General features: G+C 42.7%; 2 protein-coding genes across 7 annotated transcripts in view; one reads left to right on the top strand and one right to left on the bottom strand.

Annotated features, from left to right (window-relative positions):
* CSGALNACT1 (chondroitin sulfate N-acetylgalactosaminyltransferase 1) overlaps window positions 1–5,094 on the top strand; it is a 379,255-nt gene extending 374,161 nt beyond the window's left edge. The window contains exon 10 of the transcript XR_012513249.1: window positions 259–5,094. The gene's annotated coding sequence lies outside the window, so the exon portion shown is untranslated. The remainder of the gene's footprint in view (window positions 1–258) is intronic.
* SH2D4A (SH2 domain containing 4A) overlaps window positions 4,670–20,714 on the bottom strand; it is an 86,949-nt gene continuing 70,904 nt past the window's right edge. For all 6 annotated transcript variants that reach the window (XM_074384025.1, XM_039461121.2, XM_074384026.1 and 3 more), the window contains 2 exons: window positions 7,173–7,396; window positions 4,670–5,944 (listed from right to left, as the gene is read on the bottom strand). In XM_074384025.1, coding sequence (XP_074240126.1) covers window positions 5,852–5,944; window positions 7,173–7,396 — 317 coding nt within the window. In that variant the 3' untranslated portion in view covers window positions 4,670–5,851. The remainder of the gene's footprint in view (window positions 5,945–7,172; window positions 7,397–20,714) is intronic.

Below are 20,714 nucleotides of genomic sequence, written 5' to 3'. Positions count from 1 at the left end.
AGTAAAGATTATGAAGCCATTGGGAACACTGTCGTTTTTGTCATTCTGAAAGCTTTATCTGAGGAGAAGTGTCACTAGAAGGGTGAAATTTAATGGGTCATTTCTACCTTACATTCCAGGCTCAGTAATATGGAGTTGATGCCCCCCTAGGCAGTTGGGAGGCTTTACAGGTTTTTGAAGTCAGGATCATAGCTAGGAACCTTATATTCATAACCCCAACCTTTTAAGCTAGATAATGTCATTACTTTCATTTTCCAGGTGCAGAAAATGAGGGTCAGAAATGTTGAAGAGCTTGCCCAGGGATCCAGCCAGCAAGTAGCCAGCTTCAGAGCTCATATGACTGTCATTGCCTCTAACCATGACCCATCACATGGCCAGCTCCAGATGGATTGGAAGGTCTGTGGGAACGAGCTACGGCCTAGGGTGAGTCCCCAGCCTGTTCTTTTTGTTCCTTGGTTTCCCACCGTTTCTCTGCTCTCTAGTCCCACCTGAGAAATCTAATAAGGAAGGAGAACCTGCTAACACAGTGATCCAGGAACAGCTAAGGCACTTGGTGGCACCTTCCAGCCTCTGTGCAATGACCAGCAGTGTTGGGATCAAAGCCCTGGAATCTGGCTCTCATACAGGATTCCAGCATGCTACATTGAAAGTGATTTGATTTGAGTAGGAGGGGACAGCAGGTAGAAATACTTGCTTTTTTTTTAAAAAAAAAAAAAAAAAAAAAGACTTGATACTGTTTCTGAGAACTACTGATTAGAGATAATGACCTTGGGCAGTTTCTTAGCAGGGCAGGGGTATTTTACTCCCCACATACATCAAATAGCTGGCAGCTTTGTGTGATCCATATTCTGATTAGCTTTATATTTTAATTCAAAGCTGTTTCTCCTGGCAGGGCTCAGTGCTTTGCTGTTGCTGCCAAAAACGATGGGGATGGTGCCAGTTGGTTGGAGGGTTTTGATGGGAGTTTTTATTCAACATACAGAATATGTTCGTTCCTGTCTGCAGAGGTGCCTTTCAAACTGTGCATGCTCCTTCGAACATGCCCTCTGCAGTAGTCACCCTCAGTGTCTCCTCAGCTGTGTCTGGCTTGTTTGCTATTCTAGAAAGAAGCCCTATGAAACCGTAGGGGAGTGTGGGCAGGAGAGGGCAGGGCTGCCTTGGGGAAGGTCACAGCCTGAGAAAGGTGGGCATTGGTCTGGGGAGAGCAGTAGGACTGTGCTCCTTCAAAAACCTTCTCCAGCCTCCACAGTCACCCCAGGGTATGAGGGCATAACTTGTTCTTTATTAGCCTCAAATGAAGTTATGTCACAATCACAGCCCTGGCATGTGGGGCTGCCAGGAGCAGCAGGGTGTGGCCTGGTTGGGAAGCTTTTTTCTAGCGCTGCCACACCATTGGAAGGGCACCCCTAGAAGACAAGGCATTTGCTATTCTGTTTGGTTATTGAGGTGCAGGGCCATGGAGGGCTCCCAGGATCTCGACTCCATTGGTGGCAAGATGTCATCAAGAAACATCCCTCCAGTTAAAGAAAAGGCAAAGCTGATTTAGACTGAGGAGGACAGAATGTGGGGGAGCTTGCTTGGCAAGGGCATTGCCTGTCCTAGCTGGGAGACAGGCGGAGTTCATTCCAGAGGGAGCTGAGTTTGTTACGTCTCCTGGTCCAAACAGGAGGCAAATACTTGGGGATTTGTAATCAGGAATCCCAGGGCAACAAAGCCAATTTTAACCATTGCTGATTTGGGGGTAAAAACTGGTTACTACTAGTTTGGCAATTGTCAAAATCAGACATTAGAAAAAGGCCCCTCTCTGGCACTTCAGATACAGACCAAGTGAGCCGCTTCTCTGTAGGTCAACTGGTAAATGAATGTATTGTGTGGTTTGTCATTATATCCCATACTCTTCAGAAGTTTCCCTTTCCTTCTTAAAATTCATCCAAGAAATTCTAGGAAACAAAGATAGGGGATACAAAGCCCACTGGTTACATAAACTGAGTTGAAAAAGGGGAAGGTTGGAGTGGAAGACTCCTGGCTTTTTTGGACTCGTAATTCATTGGGAAAAGGGAAATGCAATCATCCAATTACTAGTTATAGAGAGCTTACTTTCTTTTGTCTTTTGTCTTTATTGTTAGAGACAGGGTCTCACTCTGTCACCCAGGCTGGAGTACAGTGGTACAATCATAGCTCATTGCAGCCTCAAACTCTTGGGCTTCAGTGATCCTCCAGCCTCAGCCTCCTGAGTAGGTGGGACTACAGGCACATGCCAACCATGCCTGGCTAATTTTTGTCTTTTTTGTAGAGATGGGGTCTCACTATGTGGTCCAGGCTGGTCTCAAAATCCTGGGTTCAGGCATCCTACTGCAGCAGAGTAGAGCAGGAGGCCAGAAGCAGGGGCCTTGCAGATGACCTGATAGAGGCTTGATGTGTCTGTGAACATCTGGAAATATGGCGGCAGCCAGAAAATCTTAGATGACAAGGAAAAAGATTTCAGAATTGTATTGCGAGTCGGGGGAGAGAAGAACCTAGATGTACAAGGAGTAGCATTTGGGCACAGTCCCAGGGAGCCAGGCTCTGCAGACCAGAGCCCCTAGGCTTGAGAACCTAATCAGTAACATGAGGGCAACATCCCAGACCCAGAAACCTTGGGCAGGCAGGTCAAGGGGCTGGGCTTGAGGAGGAGACCAGGATCAGAGTTTGGACATCTTCACCTTAGACCATAACTCAGGACAGACATAGGCAGCACTGAGAGCACAGCAAGCTAGGGTGAGAATTCAGGCCTCCTGAACCCCATTCAGCTGAAATCAGTTTCTGAAATCTGTAAACCATTCTAAGAATTTTAAGTATTACTCATACCATCATCTCATCCAACACCGGAGAGTGTATGCCTCTATCAGCAAGCAACAGGATAAACTAGTCCAGAATCCACATCTGCTCCCCTTTGTAATAGTGGATTAATTCAGTTGGGTCACTTCCTGTTTTCTAAATCATCTTCTAAATCTTCTTTTAGTAGGATGTTGCTTTGTGTAGTTATATCTGGATATGGCCACGCTTATTTCATGTAAGATAACTGTAGACACAAAATGGTACCGGAACCTTTTTTTTTTTCCAAGACAAGAGTCTTGCCCTGTCACCCAGATTGGAGTGCAGTGGTGTGATCCCAGCTCACTGCAACCTCCGCCTTCCAGATTCAAGCAATTCTTCTGCTTCAGCCTCCCAAGAAGCTGAGATTACAGGTACATGCCACCATGCCCAGCTAATTTTTGTATTTTTAGTAAAGACAGGGTTTTACCATGTTGTCCTGGCTGGTCTTGAACTCCTGACCTTGTGATCCACCCACGTCGGCCTCCCAAAGTACGACACCAGTGTGTTCCTGGAATCTTACGTCTTCCTAAGTATTTGTGAGAAGGGGGTACTTTCCATTCATTCCAGTGAGAAGCACTGGAAACTTAAAATTTCAGAATTGGATGAAAATAATAAAGATCACCCAGTTAAATCACAGTTTTTGTTCAGAAGCAAAAAAAAATGAGGCTCAGAGAGAGAAAACGTCCTGTTCAAGATGACACAGTAAATGGTGGGAACAGATAAGTTTTGCAATAATGCCATGATTATTGAATCATAGAAACAAAAGCTAAGAGATGGGTCCTTACAGTAAACAGCATAAACCACATGGAACATTTCAAGAAAAAGTTAAACAATGATTTATGCTTAAAAGCTATCTCGGCCTGGCATAGTATCTCACATGTGTAATCCTAGCATTTTGGTAGACTGAGGCAGGAGGATTGCTTGAGGCCAGGAGTTCAAGTTTGAAGTGAGCCATGATCTCACTAGTGTGCTCCAGCCAGGGTATCAGAGCAAGACCCTGTCTCTAAAAATCATCATCATATTTTCTCATTAGAATACACACACCAACCATCCCCTTCTCTGGTTACATTTTATAGTCAGTGAGTGCTGTATGCAAGCAACAAGCTCGTAATCACACTGCTATATCATTCTGCTTTCATCAAAAGGCAATATAAAAAGAGTGCTGACCTACAGAGTTAGGCCATCCTCCCAGAAAAGTGATCTCCAGTGGCTCAGAGGCTATCCCCCTGATTGGGACTGGACCAAGGGAGGTGGCAGGTTGGGGTGCAGCAGGGCATATGATTCCTGATTGGAGAAATATGTGACCCAGGGCTAAAGAGAACTGGCTGGAAGGTTTTTCTTTCTTTCTTTCTTTTCGTTTTTTTGAAACGAAGTCTTGCTCTGTTGCCAGGCTGGAGTGCAATGGCGCAATCTCGGCTCACTGCAACCTCCGCCTCCTGGGTTCAAGTGATTCTTTCCCAGTAACTGGGAACTTCTTCTCAGCCTCGCAAGTAGCTGGGACTACAGGTGCATGCCACCACACCCGGCTAATTTTTGTATTTTTAGTAGAGACAGGGTTTCATCATGGTGAGGATGGTCTCGATCTCTTGACCTCATGATCTGCCCGCCTTGGCCTCCCAAAGTGTTGGGATTACAGGCGTGAGCCACTGCGCCCGGCCCAGGTTTTTCTTATATCCCATATCTACTTCATTATGAGAATGGTGGATGGGGCAGCAATGAATGGGTCGATCTTGTGTGTCAGGTTACATAATTATGTAAACGACTGTATTAGCTTTCTGGGGTTGTAGTAACAAATCAGCATGAACTCAGCAGCTTAAAGCAACAGAAATTTATTCTCCCAGTTGTGGAGGCTGGAATTCTGAAATCAGGGCCATGCTTCCTTCTAAGGCTCTGGGGCAAACCTGTCCCATTCCTCTCTCCTGGCTTCTGCTGGTGTCCCTTCCCTTGCATCACTGCAATCTGCCTCTTGTCCCCTGTTCGTCTTCCTGCTGCATTTTTATTTATTTCTGAACCTCTTTCTTCTCCTGAGGATGCAAGTCATGGGAATTAGGGCATACCCTAATCCAGTGTGACCTCATCCTAACTTGACTACGTCTGTAAAGACCCTATTTATTTCCAAACAAGATCAATTTCATGGGAATAGGGTGTTAAGACTTCACCAGTATTTTGAGGAAACACAATTCCACCACAAGTAGCATCCAAATAGCCTGCTTATTCTGTTCTTGCCTATACACTATTTATTTAAAAAAAAAAAAATACTTGTACGGGTGCTTTATCCATTTGATGCACTCTAGAGTAGAGCCAGAGGAGGCCAGGCAAGCCCCGGCCCCATGCTCCAGAATAAGGAAACAAACTCAGGGATGTTTGCTCACTTTCCTGCAGTCCATATGTATCTTTATATATGTTAAGCTTCTCATCCTAGGTTTTAAAACTTCTCATTCCATTTACATTCATGACTTCTGTTTTTCTATGTCTCTCACGTCCTGGTTGCAACGTATACAATAAGTGAGGTGTGTTTCAAGCATCATCTCAGCCAGGACAGGCGCTTTTGCCAGCATTCCAAAGCCAACATGGAACTTTGTATCAACAGGCCCCTAAGACCTCCAGATGACAGAGGGAGTGCAGGGGTCATCTGATAGTACAGAAAGATACTGGTTTTCAAGTATACCTTAATTTCTAAAAGGTTTCTATTTCTTCTTTATCTTATGTATATCATTAAGGTCATACCCTTCATAATCGGTAGTTGCTGAAATTGGGACTCTTCTCCCTTTACTTTTAAAGTGCATAGGAGCAGAGGTCATTTTCTCTTGACATTGAACATTGAACTCCAGTATTTGTGCAGGAGAGAGGTGTCAATGAGGACTCCCTGGATACTTCTGGTTGATCAGTATTGGCTCTGCTGCACGGTGATTTTGGCTTCAGACATAAATGTTTCCGTGGTGTTTGTCCAGGGGAAAGCCCAGTTGGAGAATGAGGATGATTCCATTAAAGGCTGTCACTCAAACAGCTCTAGGTAGTCAGGCAGCTGGTCCTGCTGACCACAGGGATAAAGGAGCAGCTCCTTCCCCAGGGAAGTGATGGGTTCTTCCTGTCAATCAGAAGGGACAGGATCAGACAGTGTGAGTAGTAACCACGCGCCCTTCCTACTTCCTCAGAGGACGTGACCACCTGCTTACCCTTGATATACACAAAGCTTTCTTGGTTTGTGATAATCTTAAGAGGCATTTATTCTTTTTTTTTTTTGAGGTGAAGTTTCCTTCTTACTGCCCAGGATAGAGTGCAATGGTGCCGTCTTGGCTTACTGCAACCTCTGCCTCCCAGGTTCAAAGGATTCTCATGCCTCAGCCTCCCAAGTGGCTGGGATTACAGGTGCCTGCCACCATGCCTGGGTCATTTTTTTGTATTTTTAGTAGAGACAGGGTTTCACCATGTTGGCCAGGCTAATCTTGAACTTCTGAGCTCAGGTGATCTGCCCAAAGAGGCATTTTTCTTATCCACATGCTGCCAGCTACTGTCTTTCCCTCTAGGGCTTCAGTTCTAACTTTAACAGTGTGCTCATATGTCAGGGGTCCCCAGTCTCAGGGCCATGGACCAGTACCAGTCTGTGGCCTGTTAGGAACTGGGATAGCAGGAGGTGAGCAGTGGGTGAACAAAGCTTCATCTGTATTTCTATCATCTCTCTGTTGTTTACATTATTGCCCGAGTTCTGCCTCCTGTCCCATCAGTGGCATTAGATTCTCATAGGAACACAAAATTTATTGTGAACTAGCTTGTGTGCTCCTTTTGAGAATCTAGTACCTGATCTGTCACTGTCTCCCAACCCCCAGATGGGACCGTCTAGTTGCAGGAAAACAAGCTTGGGGCTCCCACTGATGATACACCATGTTGAGCTATATAATTACTTCATTATGTGTCACCTAATAATAATAGAAATAAAATGCACAATAAACATAATGTGCTTAAATCATCCTGAAGCCATCCCCTCAACCCCTAGTCCATGGAGATATCGTCTTCCAGGAAACTGGTCCCTGGTGTCAAAAAGGTTGAGACTGCTGTCATATGTGATCCATATGGGTACCATTTTTCTTTTTTTTAAAGCATCTCCTGTATTCTCTGCCCCAGTGGTGTTCCCTGAGTATTTAAAGAGGAACTAGGTTCTATTATAAAGGAATGGCAATTAAAAATCCTGATTATCAGGAAGAATTAAAACAATCCCCCAGCACTTGTCCTGGTCCTTTTCCTCGTAATTGTTTTTCATTGTTACAGCAGCTGCAAGACAGTAACTCAAGGCAAATTGAGGTTAGGCATTGCTTTACCTTGTGATATTCCACCAAATCTGCCAGGGTGGCATGCTGCAGCTGGTCCACACCCAGGAAGCTGTAGGAGTCTGCAGAGGCATCTATGAGAAAATGTTTACAGCCGTCCTCCGACAGATAGGACAGGGCGTAGCCTTTGATCCTTTCACTGACTCGGATGAGGAAACTGCCGGGCACACCTGTGCTCAGAAGTAGTTCATTTGCTTTCTTGAGTGTGAGAATTCCTGTGGCAAAGCAAAAAAAAAAAAAGGCAGGTATTTCAGCCAAATCATTACCCAAACTCTCCTCTGTTAAATCCAGCTGCATGGATAAAGAGTCATTGACACCTAAATAAGACACAACAAGAGCAATTTTAAATCTGTTTTGGGCTTCTTAGGAATATGGTTCAGTGTTCTTCTGGTATTTGCTAATGAGACAAGAATAGGTTATAGAGGCAAACTGTATATGTGAGAGCTTAAATGTCAACCTTAAGAATATTTTCCTCTCATATACCCATTTATAGCCACACAGGTGTTAGAGGGTTTATGAGGGTCTAGCAGGACAACTTGATGGTCATGCTTGGAGTGTTAGATCTGGGAGGGGATTTAAAGAGAGACTCTCCCTAGGCCACCTTAGTTTACCAACAAGGACTCAGTGGCCCTGGGAGTGACTTAACTTGGTCTAGGACAGTGGTTGTCAACCAGGACAGTGTCTGGAAGGCATCTTTGGTTGTCATGGGGTGGGGGGGGATGCTACTAGCATTTAATGGATAGAGGCCAGGGATACTGCTAAACAGCCTGTGATACAGAGAACAGCCCCATCCTACAAAGAATTATCCAGCCCCAAATATCAGTAGTGCTGAAGTTGAGACTCCCTGGTGTGGGAGGTTCAGCAATTTAGTGACAGAGCCGAGTCAGATTCAGTTCTATAAAGTACCTTATACTGAAGCTACTGCTACATGATACTACACTAGCATTTAAAGGAATAAAACTATGTGTGTGTGTGTGTGTGTGTGTCTTCATATATATATATATATATATATATATATATATATATATATATATATATACACACACACACACACACACATATATATTAAGTTATATAGAGATACAGCTTAGATGCCTCATGAATTCACTCTTACTCCAGACCAGCATTTTCCCCAATTAGTCCAAACTCATGAGGTCTGACTCATGTTCTAAATTTTTTATTCCCATCATAATTCATCTATGAATAGATAATGCTGTAAAACTCATAGAAAGAGCAGAAACACATCTTGGAAAGATGGAGAAGCCAATGAATTATTCAGTGAGCTGTGATGTGTGAGGGAGGAACAGCGTTCTACGTGTGCCCTTTTTCATTTCGGCAGACAAAGCTCTTGCCTTCTCTTGTTCCACAGTTGGCTCCCTGCTGCTACTCAGTACCTTATTATAAGGAAAACAAAACAGTCGCAGAACCACCTCATGGAAAAGTAAGGGGCTACCACAGCCCTTTGTCCTTGTTAGTACAGTTAATTGAGAAGTGAACTGGCTCCAGAGTAAAATATAAAATAAAACCATTTCTGTTCTTTTTTGTAAGTGGACCTTTAATGACAGGAGAATTTTATAATCAAACACCACATGTTCTCACTCATAGACAGGTGTTGAACAATGAGAAACATGGACACAAGGAAGAGAGCATCACACACTGGGGTCTGTTGGGGCAGGGACAGTGGGGAGGGATGACATGGGGAGAAATGCCAGATCTAGGTGACGGGGCCACCACCTTGTCATGTAAGTACCTAGGCAACAACCCTGCATGATCTGCACATGCCCCAGAACCTAAAGAACAATTTAAAAAAATAATAAAAAATTAAAATTATTGGTTTTCTCTTAGCCAAGATCAACCAGCTCTTCTATTGCCTCTTTTCCTGTTTCCGATTTAGGAGGACACAGACCCCCCAGGTGCCCTACTGCAGAGTCCTGGTGTATGAAGGTCGACCCACTGTGAGACCTGCAGGTAAGAGCTGGGAGTGGGTGAAAAGGCCTGACAGCCTCCCCCACTTGCAGATAGTCAGTGTCCCTGAAATAGACCATGGCCTTGCTCCTAGGGGCTGCGGCTCTCATTCCCAGCAGATGACTAATGTATGTGCGTCACACACATCATGTCCAGTTGCTTTTCCACCCCTTCCCCACTGAGACAAACCACCAGACCCTGCAGGCACCAAGGACACTGACTGAGCCTCTTGGTTCAGATGCTCTGCTATCCATACTACGTACTCAAATCATGGCTATCGAAGTTCCAATAGATACAGGCTGGCTGCTTCTGTTTGTCTATTTTCCCTTCCTAAGCATCCCTGGTCCCACTGATAAATTACAAATGACAACCATACATTGAAACAAGGTGCCGGGTACCAGCCCATGGAGGGATTGCGCAGGAGAAATCTCTAATGACACTGTATAAGACTGACTCTGAAACCCAGGTATGTTTTTCAATGACCCTGAAAAGTCCCCTTGAGAAATAAGGTAACAAGTTTGGAGAAGCGGGGGCATTCTGGAAAAAGATTTCTCCCTCCTCCCAGACTGCTGGCTCACTGTGAAATTCCAGGCTGTTTCAACAGTTGGGGCAGATGTTATAATTTATGATATCTGGAAGTTATCCAGATAAATCTGGATTCCTAAAATAAAAGCTATTCTAGAAAACTATAACCAAACCTGGGATAACTAAGGTCAAATTCGTTTTAAGATCAGGTCGTAGAGTTCCTATAACTCAAACTTTCCAAAAGCCTCTTAGCCTTATACACAGATCTTGGCACCATGTAATCTCCTGGGACACCAGGACACAATCAGACGTGTTTGTGGCAAAGCACAGATCATCATGGAGACTCCTTGTACACCATGGGACAGAGGGCAGGTTCAAAAGGGACGTGCCCTGGAGATAAGGCTTTGATTGATGCAAGAGATATTTTCGGTCTTTGCTTTTTTCACTTTCTAAGAGGATTACTATTCCTGAACAGCAAACTGGCTTGGTAGAGCTAAATACATAGGTCACTGTACAATTTGTCATGAATCCATCAAGGGAAGCATGTGCATTTGGGGTGTCCTGGCTGTAATCACTGCCAAGCAATGACCTGTATCTGTCGGGATAGGGAATTCTTGAGCACAAAATCAAAATCCAGTGTTTGTTAGATATTGATCACTGCAGACTCAATCAACATTTTCTCTCTCTTTTTTTTTAAACAGTCTTGTTCTGTCACTCAAGCTGCAGTACAGTGGCACAATCTGGGCTCACTGCAACCTCCGACGCCTGGGTTCAAGCAATTCTCATGCCTTAGTCTCCTGAGAAGCTGGGATTACCGGTGCCCACCACCATGCCTAGCTAATTTTTGAATTTTTAGTAGAGAGAGGGTTTTACCATGTTGGACAGGCTGGTCTCAAACTCCTGGCCTCAAGTGATCTGCCCACCTCAGCCTCCCAAAGTGCTGAGATAATAGGGCTGAGCCACTGTGCCTGGCCTCAGTCCGTGTTTTAATAGTGCTTATCCTCTGAGTTGCCCCTTGTACAACTCTAAGAATTCTGAAGCAGGGGTCTTCACTCCAGCCCCTAAAGGCCATGACACACTGGTGCTGCTTCCCTCTCACCTGCTCTCTACACTCATCTTAAAAGAATCAAATCTGAGGTCATAGAAGGATTTCTGTGCAAGTGAAAAGGGGTCAATAATTTTTTTTCTTACTCCATGGCCCAGGCTGGAGTGCAGTGGCATGATCATGGCTCACTGTAGCCTTGACCTCCTGGATAGCCGGGACCACAGATCCATGCCACCACGCCTGGCCAAGTTTTTGTAGAGATTGAGTTTCACCGTGTTGCCCAGGCTAGAATATTGCAGTCCATCAGTTCAGTGAACCAGATTTTCACCCGGACAGCAGTCTGTAGATTATAGAGCTGAATCCAGGAAGGGACTGGCAGAACTCTAGTAGCCCAGAAGAAAGCAGATGTTACTGTGTGCGGTCTGATGGGCAGCATCTGGCCCTGAAGAGCCCAAGGCAGAGCAGGAACTGAAATTCCTGAGAGCCTGCACACCAGCACCAGCATAGGGATCTGTCACAGCTGGAAGCAGGTCCCACTCCTCTCTCTAGAACTTTCTGTGATAATGAAAATATTGCCACATGTGCTACTGAGCACTGAAATGGGCTAGTGCAGCTGAGGGATGCAACTCTTATGATTCATGTTGATGTGAAAAGCCACATGTGTTTAGGGGCTACCACAGCTGGACAGTATAGCTTTAAACCTCTCTAAACATTTTGCCCAGGAAAGGCCCAGGAGAACTGCTTTTCGCATGGGAGAGGGCAAACAGACCCAAGAGCCTGGAAGTAACTCAAACCCCAGCACGTGCCAATTGGAAAACCAAGTGGCAACAACGGTCCACAGGGTGGTTCAGTGGTATCTTTCTCTGTGGCTTCCTCTTGAAAAACTCCTCCTCACTCCACAAGATTCAACTCAAGAGCATGACGGGTCCTGATCCTAGCCTGGGCAGTCAGTCTCAGTTTCTCCTAGACCTGCTGAGCACCTGCTCCCACCTCCATCTCGGCGCTCACCAGGTCAATGCATGGTCTCTCCTGTACTCACCTCCATCTCTGTGCTCAGCTAGTTTTCACCTCTATCCAAGAATCCCCAAAACCTTCTCCCATGACCGTCCTGCCCTGCCCCACTTCCTTGTGAGCTCCTAGAGGACAACTACTCCCTCCGATTTATTTTTACACACTCAGCACCTCCCACTTAGAAGATGCCCGGAAAACAATTTAATGAATGCTTGTGTCTTATAATCAAGTCAGAAACTTCCTTCTCTTGGACACGTATGCGCGGCCACTGCCTCTAGTCTAAGAATTGTGGTCACAGGGACAAGAGATGCATTTTGTCTTTCTCTGATCTAATTTCATTTGGATACATCTGTATAACTTTCCAAGTCTGGACAATATCTGTTTGAAAAACAGATGAAGGCCAGATAAAGTGTGTATTACCTCCTTTTATCCTCACAGCAACCCTACATAGACAAATTGTTATTATCCTCAAATAATGGATGAGTACACTTGCATACCCTGCTTAAGTTCATTCCGGCATGTCAGGAGAAGCACTGGGATTGGACGCAAGCTGTCTGACCTCTGAGCCCATGCTCTCACCCATTCTCTCAGACAGAACACCTGCCTTGCATTGGCGTACCACACTGTTCAATGTGCTTCCACTGCCATTTATTTTAGGGTTACTTCCTCTTTAAAAAAAAAGGAAAGCTGATATCATCTCTATTTTATAGATGAGAAAATGAAGGCAGAAAAGGCAAGTGCCCAACCTTGCAGAATTAGCAAATAACAGTTACAGGTTTCTTGTCTTCTATTCTAGGGTTTTGTTTTTTAACCCACTAGGCTCATGGAATTTTCCTGGAATTAGCTGAAAATAACATATGAGTCTTTATGCCACAAAGGGGTGTTGATTTCTCACCTTGGCAACTTAAGATGAATTTTTCAGTGTTTATGTATGTGTTACATACCTTGATGTGGGGATGGTGCATCCTTGACTCTTCCAACCTCTAAGCTTAGCATTCATGCTGCTGAGGATGGATAGGCTCCTTAATAAGTCAAGGATAACAACTATTAGTGTCATTCACCCTCACTTCATTATCTTAAATGGCTAACACTTATTAACTAGGGCTTATGATATGCTACCCGCAGTTCTTCATGTTTGACAAATGTTAACAATAAATTCCATGCACATATTGAGGAAGAATTGTACAGATCACAGACAGAAGGACACAATCATGTGACTGCTTAAGGCCACACAGCTAATTAGTGGGGGCACTCAGGTTTGAAGCCAGGCACTGTGGCCCCAGGGACATGCTCTTAACCTCTACTTTACTTCCTTCCTTCCCTTGGCATATAGAAGTCATGCATCACCATCTGGCTGTGTCAGAAGACACTCAAGAAAGCATGTGATAGTATAAAAATTTACAAAGAAAGCATGTGATGGCCATGGCCAGGTGCCCTGGCTCACACCTATAATCCCAGTACTTTGGGAGGCTGAGGCAGGAAGATTACTTGAGACCAGGAGTTTGAGGCTAGCCTGGGAAACATGGCAAGACCCTATCTCTACAAAGAAAACAACAAAGAGTATTAGCTGGCTGTGGTGGCGTACACCTCTATTCTCAGCTGCTCAGGAGCCTGAGGTGGGAGAATCACCCTAGCCCCGATAGTCAAGGTTGCAGTGAGTTGTGATCATGCCACTGCACTCCAACCTGGGTGACAGAGCAAGACCCTGTCTATAAAAAAATAAAAGCATGTGACGACAAAGTTTGATGACAAATGCATGGCTTTTAAAATACCAAATTAAACAGTAGAATCCCTTTTCTATACAAAATTCCAAGTGAAACCCCCCCAAAACCGAGTATGTCTCCTTGGGGTCTCACACACACTGCAGCTGCCCCTTGCTTCTGAGACCCCTCTAAGTAACCTTAGGACTCCAAGAGCACAACAGGCAGCTACAAAGGTCCAGTCCTGGGCATGTGTAGTGGGAAGCTCAGGGCTTCCGGCCACAGCCACTACCATCTGTGATAGTGTCAGGATGAGGACTCAAGTATATCATCGGCAAAGATCCAAGTAAGAGCTTGTGGCTAATGGACTAGTCTCTGCATTATTGGCAAAACAGTGACATTTTTGCAGGACGTCTGCTGCACTGAGTAATTTATGAGAAAAGTCAGGGTCTTCCAGGAAAAAGCCAGCACTACATAGAATGCTCTGCATAAAACTAGCAAATCCAAATTCATGTGTGTAGTTTTAGCCTCTTTATGTTTCATCTTCTCCAGTTGTTTTATAATCTGAACAAATACTAAGCAATTTTACACGGGGGCCATGGAGAATAATTTGGACAAAAGGTATTTTGCTTTAATGACATTAATGTAGGTGAAGCTTTCATGCTGGAAGGAACCCTGCTAGCGAATGGACTTCCAGCTGTCCTTCTCTTCCACACATAAGCAGTGATATATTATTATTACTGGCCACAGTCTATCCACTCCATAAAATGTGTGAATCATACATGTAAATGAGGCAAGATATATATGTCATCTGAGGTTTTAAGAACGAAAAGCCTTTGAGAAACCACATAAATAACTACTTTATGCTCCATGAAGACAGAAGCTTAGAAATTCCTTTGTGACAGGTAGGCAGAATTTCAATGGCTCCACAATTAAAAAACCTCCATTCTTCAGCAAAGCAGTCAAAGGACTGTTTGATGATCACTTAAGGGTGGCAACTCATAGGTCCACTAAGATCTTAGGCTAAAAGAAATTTTGAGAAGCCTCCATGAGCCCTTATTAATGCAACCTATTCAGTGACCTATGCTCAGTCTGGGGTGGTATCTGGTCCCTATATTGAAGGAGCTGTGCATGACAAACTGTCTTGAGTAGAAGAAGTGAAGCTGGGAGGAGTAAGACACAGGATTCCACCTTAACAACCATCTCTAGGGAACAACAATTCCAGAGAACAACTACCTCCAAGAGGTTCAGATTGACCCCCTAAGGAGTCAGTGGTGATGTATCAAAAAACAGAAGAAATCAAAATAGCTGAAGTGTAGCCAGACATGGTGGCTCACGCCTGTAATCCCACCATGTTGGGATACCATTGTGGGAGGATCACGTGAGGCCAGGAGTTTGAGACCAGCCTGGTCAACATGCTGAAACCCCATCTCTGTTCAAGTATGCCTGTAATTCCAACTATTCCATGGGCTGAGGCTGGAGAATCATTTGAACCTGGGAGGTGGAGGCTACAGTGAGTGAGATGGCGCCACTGCATTCCATCCTGGATGGTGGAGCAAGACTCTGTCTCAAAAAACAAAAAAGTTGCTAAAGTGGGAACTGTATTGCTATCCCACAAAAGTAAAAGGGATGTGTTTGCTAAGTAACTTAAAATATAAAATACTGGAACCAAGGCACTGGGAGGGCAGGTTCAGGTATATGCCATAACGGCAGAAGACAGCCATAAGAAACAAATCAAGATGGAAAGATTTCATTACAGTCTAATTACATCTGCATTTGAATAAGAATGTTCATTAAAATTCAGAAGAAAAATGATCATATACTGGTAAAACAAATGTGTGAATTTTTGTTTAAAAATTGTTTACAATTAGAAAATTCCTAAATCGTATACAGAGATTTCTATCTTTTTACCCATCTTCCCACTCCCAGTCCCTGCCAATTTCTAAGCTCCAATATATTGCTGTATTTTTAGTAGAAGTAGGAAAACGTTGATAGAATGAAGAAACGAACCTACGAGTTTCTGGACAGAATTTCAGGATCTCAGTTTTATTTATTCTTTATCCCTTTCTTAGGGAAGTTTAAAAGCATGTTAGCAGCTAAAATGAATTATGTATCTAAACACTTTGGAAACTCACAATCTGAAGCCAGAATAACTAGGATGACTCTTCAGGCAGCAGGATGTTAAATTTAGCCAGAAGGACTTTTCAACAATTATTACTTACTTTACAAATATTACAGACTACAAGGTAGGTCTTACAGAATGTTGGAATATGGCAATCAGATGCAAGAATAAAATGAATAAAACAAGGATTGCATTTGAAGGTCAAGATAGTCCTGAACTGAAAAAATGGGAATTCAAGGACATAGGGATAAGAAAAGATCAAGGGTGACAAAGATTTTAAAATAATCATTCTTCTGGAAACAAAATCAAGCAGACTTAAGCAATTACAGTATTTAGAAGATCATAAATCTAGAAAATGGGAGCTATTACTTTAGCAACGCTAGGATTCACCCCCATCTCTTTGCACCATCCCTCCCAAACCCAAGCTCAACCTTAACCTGCATTGTCCTGCAAAACGCCCCAAAAAAACTTCATTCTTTTTTGGTTAGGGTGTTGACCCTCTGCCCTTCCAAATTACCGTTGCCTTCTCAGGTGACCTACTAGCTTTTAAAGGCAGGCTCTAAATAAATACCTGTGGAAATAGCATAGGGAAGTTGTTGAAGTAATTGCAATCTATTTTATTGAAATGCTGCTTTTTTACACTGTTACTCAAAATAGTATTTTGTGACAGGACTATTATTATGATAAAAAGAAAGGTAGGGGAACAGGAAGAGTGATCTTTAACTGCACAATTCTGATAAATCAAAGTAACAAAGACCACATATTAGGTACTCTTGCAAGCACTTCACATTTATTAGCTGATTTACTTTATAAAAACAACCCTATGACATAGATATATTAGTACCCTCATTTTACAAAGAAACCCCAACTCAAACCTAGGTGACCTAGTCATTACATTTTAAAATCCCACTCCCTTTTTTCTTTTTCACCTTTTAGGAGCCAGACATTACAGATTATGACATTCAAAAATAACTGCATCTATGGAGAAAATTATGACTATGCATAGCAATGGAAAGGCACAGGCTCAAAACAGAGCTGTGAAGACCATAAGTTTATACCGCCGGCTGATGCTTCTAACAATAAAAGCAAAAAAATAGTAAACGTTGGGGAAGAGGAAGAATCAGATTCCCAGAGTTACCATATTATTACATTCAAATATCCAGTTTTTGGCAAAAAATCACAATGCTTGAAAAGAAAAAGGAAATATGGCACATTCAAAGGAAGACAAATAATCAGAAACTGTCCCTAAAGAAGACCTGATGATAGATTTACTCAAAGACTTTATGTATGCACAAAAGAGAAAACCTACAAGAAATTAAAATCCTAGAGCTGAAAGTATAACTGAAATGAAAAATTCACTAGAGGAATTCAAAGGAAGGTTTATGAAGACAAAAGAATAAATCACTGAATTTGAAGCCAGAACAATAGACATTATCGAGTTTGAGGAAAATGAAAAAAATGAAAAAAAGTAAACATAGCCTAAGGGAACTATGGCATAGCACCAAATCACCCAATATACATTTTGTGGAAATCTCTGAAGTAGAAGAAAACTTTCCAAACTTGATGAAAGACATTAACATAAACATCCAAGAAATTCAATAAAATCCAAGTAAGTTGAACTTAAAGAGACCCCCACTGAGATGCAGTACAGTCAAACGGTTGAAAGACAAAAGATTGGCCAGGTGCGGTGGCACATGCCTATAGTCCCAGCTTGCCAGCTGAGGCGGGAGGATTGCCTGAATCTGGGAGGTGAAGGCTGTGGTGAGCGCAGATCACACCACTGTACTGCAGCCAGGATGATAGAGTGATCCTGTCTCAGAAAGAAAAAGAGCAAGAATTTTCATAGCAGAAAGAGAGAAGCAACTTATCACATATAAAGGATAGTCAATAAAATTTTCCCAAGACTTCTCATCAGTAACGTTGGAAGACAGAAGGCAGTGGACCAATAAAGATTCTCCTCATCTTATGAATGGGGTTACATCCTGATAAAGCCAGCATAAGTTGAGAATATTTAAAGTCAAAAATGCACTGAAGGCTAGGCTTGGTGGCTCACGCCTGTAATCCCAGCACTTTCGGAGGCCGAGGCGGGTGGATCACACGGTCAAGAGATCGAGACCATCCTGGTCAACAAGGTGAAACCCCATCTCTATTAAAAATACAAAAAATTAGCTGGGCATGGTGGCACGTGCCTGTAATCCCAACTACTTAGGATGCTGAGACAGGAGAATTACCTGAACCCGGGAGGCAGAGGTTGCGGTGAGCCGAGATCGCACCATTGCACTCCAACCTGGGTAACAAAATGAAAGTGAAAAACAGAATGGCTGAATGGGTACTTGAAATGTGATTTTTACTGAATGTATATCACATTAACACCATGATAAGGTAGAAAAATAGTAAGTCACACTGTTGTAAGTTGGGGACTCTCTGCATATTCAAAATGCTAAAAGAAAAAATTAAAATTGTTCTTTAAAAGTGAGAGACAAATTAATACATTCCTGGGTAAACAAAAGCTAAGGAAGTTGGTCATTACTAAATCTGCCATGCAAGAAATGCCCAAGGATGCTACATAGTGAAATGCAAGGATGCCAGATAGTAACTCAAAGCCAAATGAAGAAACAGGTAACTCAATAAAGGTAAATACTCAGGCAATTATAAAAGCTAGTATAACAGTAACATGCTTACTATCAAAATTAATTGAGCACCATATCAACAGGATTATAATATATATATAATATAATCCATGGCCGAGCAGGATTTATTCCTGGAATGCAATATGGTGCAAAATATGAAAATCAATCAATGTAATGCACCATATTAACAGAATAAACAAAAAAATGCATGCTCATTGCAATTAATGCAGAAAAAGCATCTGACAAAATGCAACACCCTATCATGATAAAAACACTCAATAAAGTAGGAAGAGAAGGAAACTATCTCTACATAGTAAAGGCCATGTATGAAAAACCCACAGCAAAATCACAGCTAATGTTGAAAGACTTTTCTTCTAAGATCAGGAATAAGGCAGAGATGCCCACTTTGGCCATTTCTATTCAACTAGTCCTGGAAGTTCTAGCTATAGCAGTTTAAATAAATAATAAGCATCCAAATTAGAAAAGAAGAAATAAAACTGTCTCTGTTGTCAGATAACCTTCTATGTTGAAAATCAGAAAGATTCCACAAAAGACTGTTAAAACTAATAAATGAATGAAACAAAGTGGCAGTATACAAAATCAACACACAAAAATCAGTTGCATATATGTACATTAACAATGAACACTCTGAGAAGGAAATTACAAATAAAATTCCATTTACACTATCATGAAAAATAATACTTAGAAATTAACCAAGGAAGTGAAAGACTTATACAATAAAAACTACAAAACATTAATGATGGTGCGCAGTGGCTCATGCCTGTAATCCCAAAACTTTGGGAGGCTGATCACTTGAGATCACGAGTTCGAGACCAGCATGGTGAAACCTTGGCTCTACTAAAAATACAAAATACAAAGATTAACCAGGCTTGGTGGTAGGTGTCTGTAATCCCAGCTACTGAGGAGGCTGAAACAGGAGAAACACTCGAACTAGGGAGGCAGAAGTTGCAGTGAGCAGACATCATACCACTGCACTCTAGCATTCCAGCCTGGGCAATAGAGGAATACTCCATCTAAAAAAAAAAAACCCAAAACTACAAAACATTGCTGAGATAAAGATAACATAAGTAAATAAAAACACATCCCATGTTCATGGATTAGAAGACTTAATATTGTTAAGGTATCAATACTGTTCAAAATGATATATAGATTCAATGTAATCCCTACCAAAATCCCAATGACATTTTTTGTAGAAATAGAAAACCCATTCAAAAATTCATAATGGAATCTTGAGACCAGAAATTTGAGCTCAGCCTGGGCAACATAGTGAGATCCTGTCTTTACAAAAAAAAAAAAAAAAAAAAAAAAAATTAACCAGACATGGTACTGCATGCTTGTGGTTCCAGCCACTCAGGAGCCTCAGGTGGACTTGAGCCTAGGAGTTCGAGACTGCAGTGAGCTATAATTGTGCCACTGCACTCCAGCCTGGGCAACAAAGAAAGATCTCGTCTCTTAAAAGACAAGGAAAAAGAAAAATAACAAGTGTTGGCAAGGATGTGGAGAAACTGAAATTCTTGTGCACTATTGGTGGGAAGGTAAAAGAGTATAGCCCCTATGGAAAACAGCATGGCCAGTTTCTACAAAGTTAAACCACAGAATTATGCTATGACCTTGAAATTCCAAGTCTGGGTTAATACCCAAAAGAACTGAAAGCAGAGTCTGGAAGAGGTATTTGTACATGGAAGCAACTCAAGAGTCCATCAACAGATAATGGATAAGCAAAATGTGGTCCATCCATAGAATGGTCCATCCATAGAATTCTGCCTTGAAAAGGAAGGAAATTCTGACATACGGGACAATACGAATAAAGCTTGAGGATATAACACTAAATGAAATAAGCCACTCAGAAAGACGAATACTGTACAATTCCACCTATATGTGGGTTTTAGAACAGTCAAAAAAAAGAAAGCACCATGGCAGTTGCCAGGGCCCTGGGGGTTGGTGGAGAATGGAGCATTATCATTAAATGGGTAGTTTCAGTTGTACAGGGTGAAAAGACTTCTGCGGATGAATGGTGATAATAGTTATACAACTTTTTTTTTTTTTTAATGCAGGGTCCGGCACTGTCTTACAAGCTGGAGTGCATAGCATGATCTTGGCTCACTGCAACCAACCTCTGCCTCCTAGACTCAAGCAATTCTCCTGCTTTAGCCTCCCAGGAAGCTGTGACTACAGGCATGCACCACCATGCCTGGCTTTTTTTCTTTCTTTTTTTTTGTAGAGATGGTGTGTTGCCATGTTTTTCGTAGAGTTGCCATGTTTGAGCTGTTGGTCTCTAACTCCTAGGCTCAAGGGATCCACCTGCCTTGGCCTCCCAAAGTGCTGGGATTATAGGAGGGAGCCAGCACATGTGGCCAGTTGTACAGTATTACAGTTGTGTTTAACACTAAATGGTACACTTAAAAACGGTTATCCCAGCACTTTGGGAGGCCGAGGCAGGTGGATCACCTGAGGTCAGGAGTTCGAGACCAGCCTGGCCAACATGGTGAAACCCCATCTCTACTAAAAACACAA

The sequence above is a fragment of the Saimiri boliviensis genome, chromosome 13 (genome assembly GCF_048565385.1).
Source record: "Saimiri boliviensis isolate mSaiBol1 chromosome 13, mSaiBol1.pri, whole genome shotgun sequence".
Classification (NCBI taxonomy): Eukaryota; Metazoa; Chordata; class Mammalia; order Primates; family Cebidae; genus Saimiri; species Saimiri boliviensis.
The sequence above is the reverse complement of the archived record's forward strand: the minus strand, read 5'-3'. Positions and strand labels throughout refer to the sequence as shown.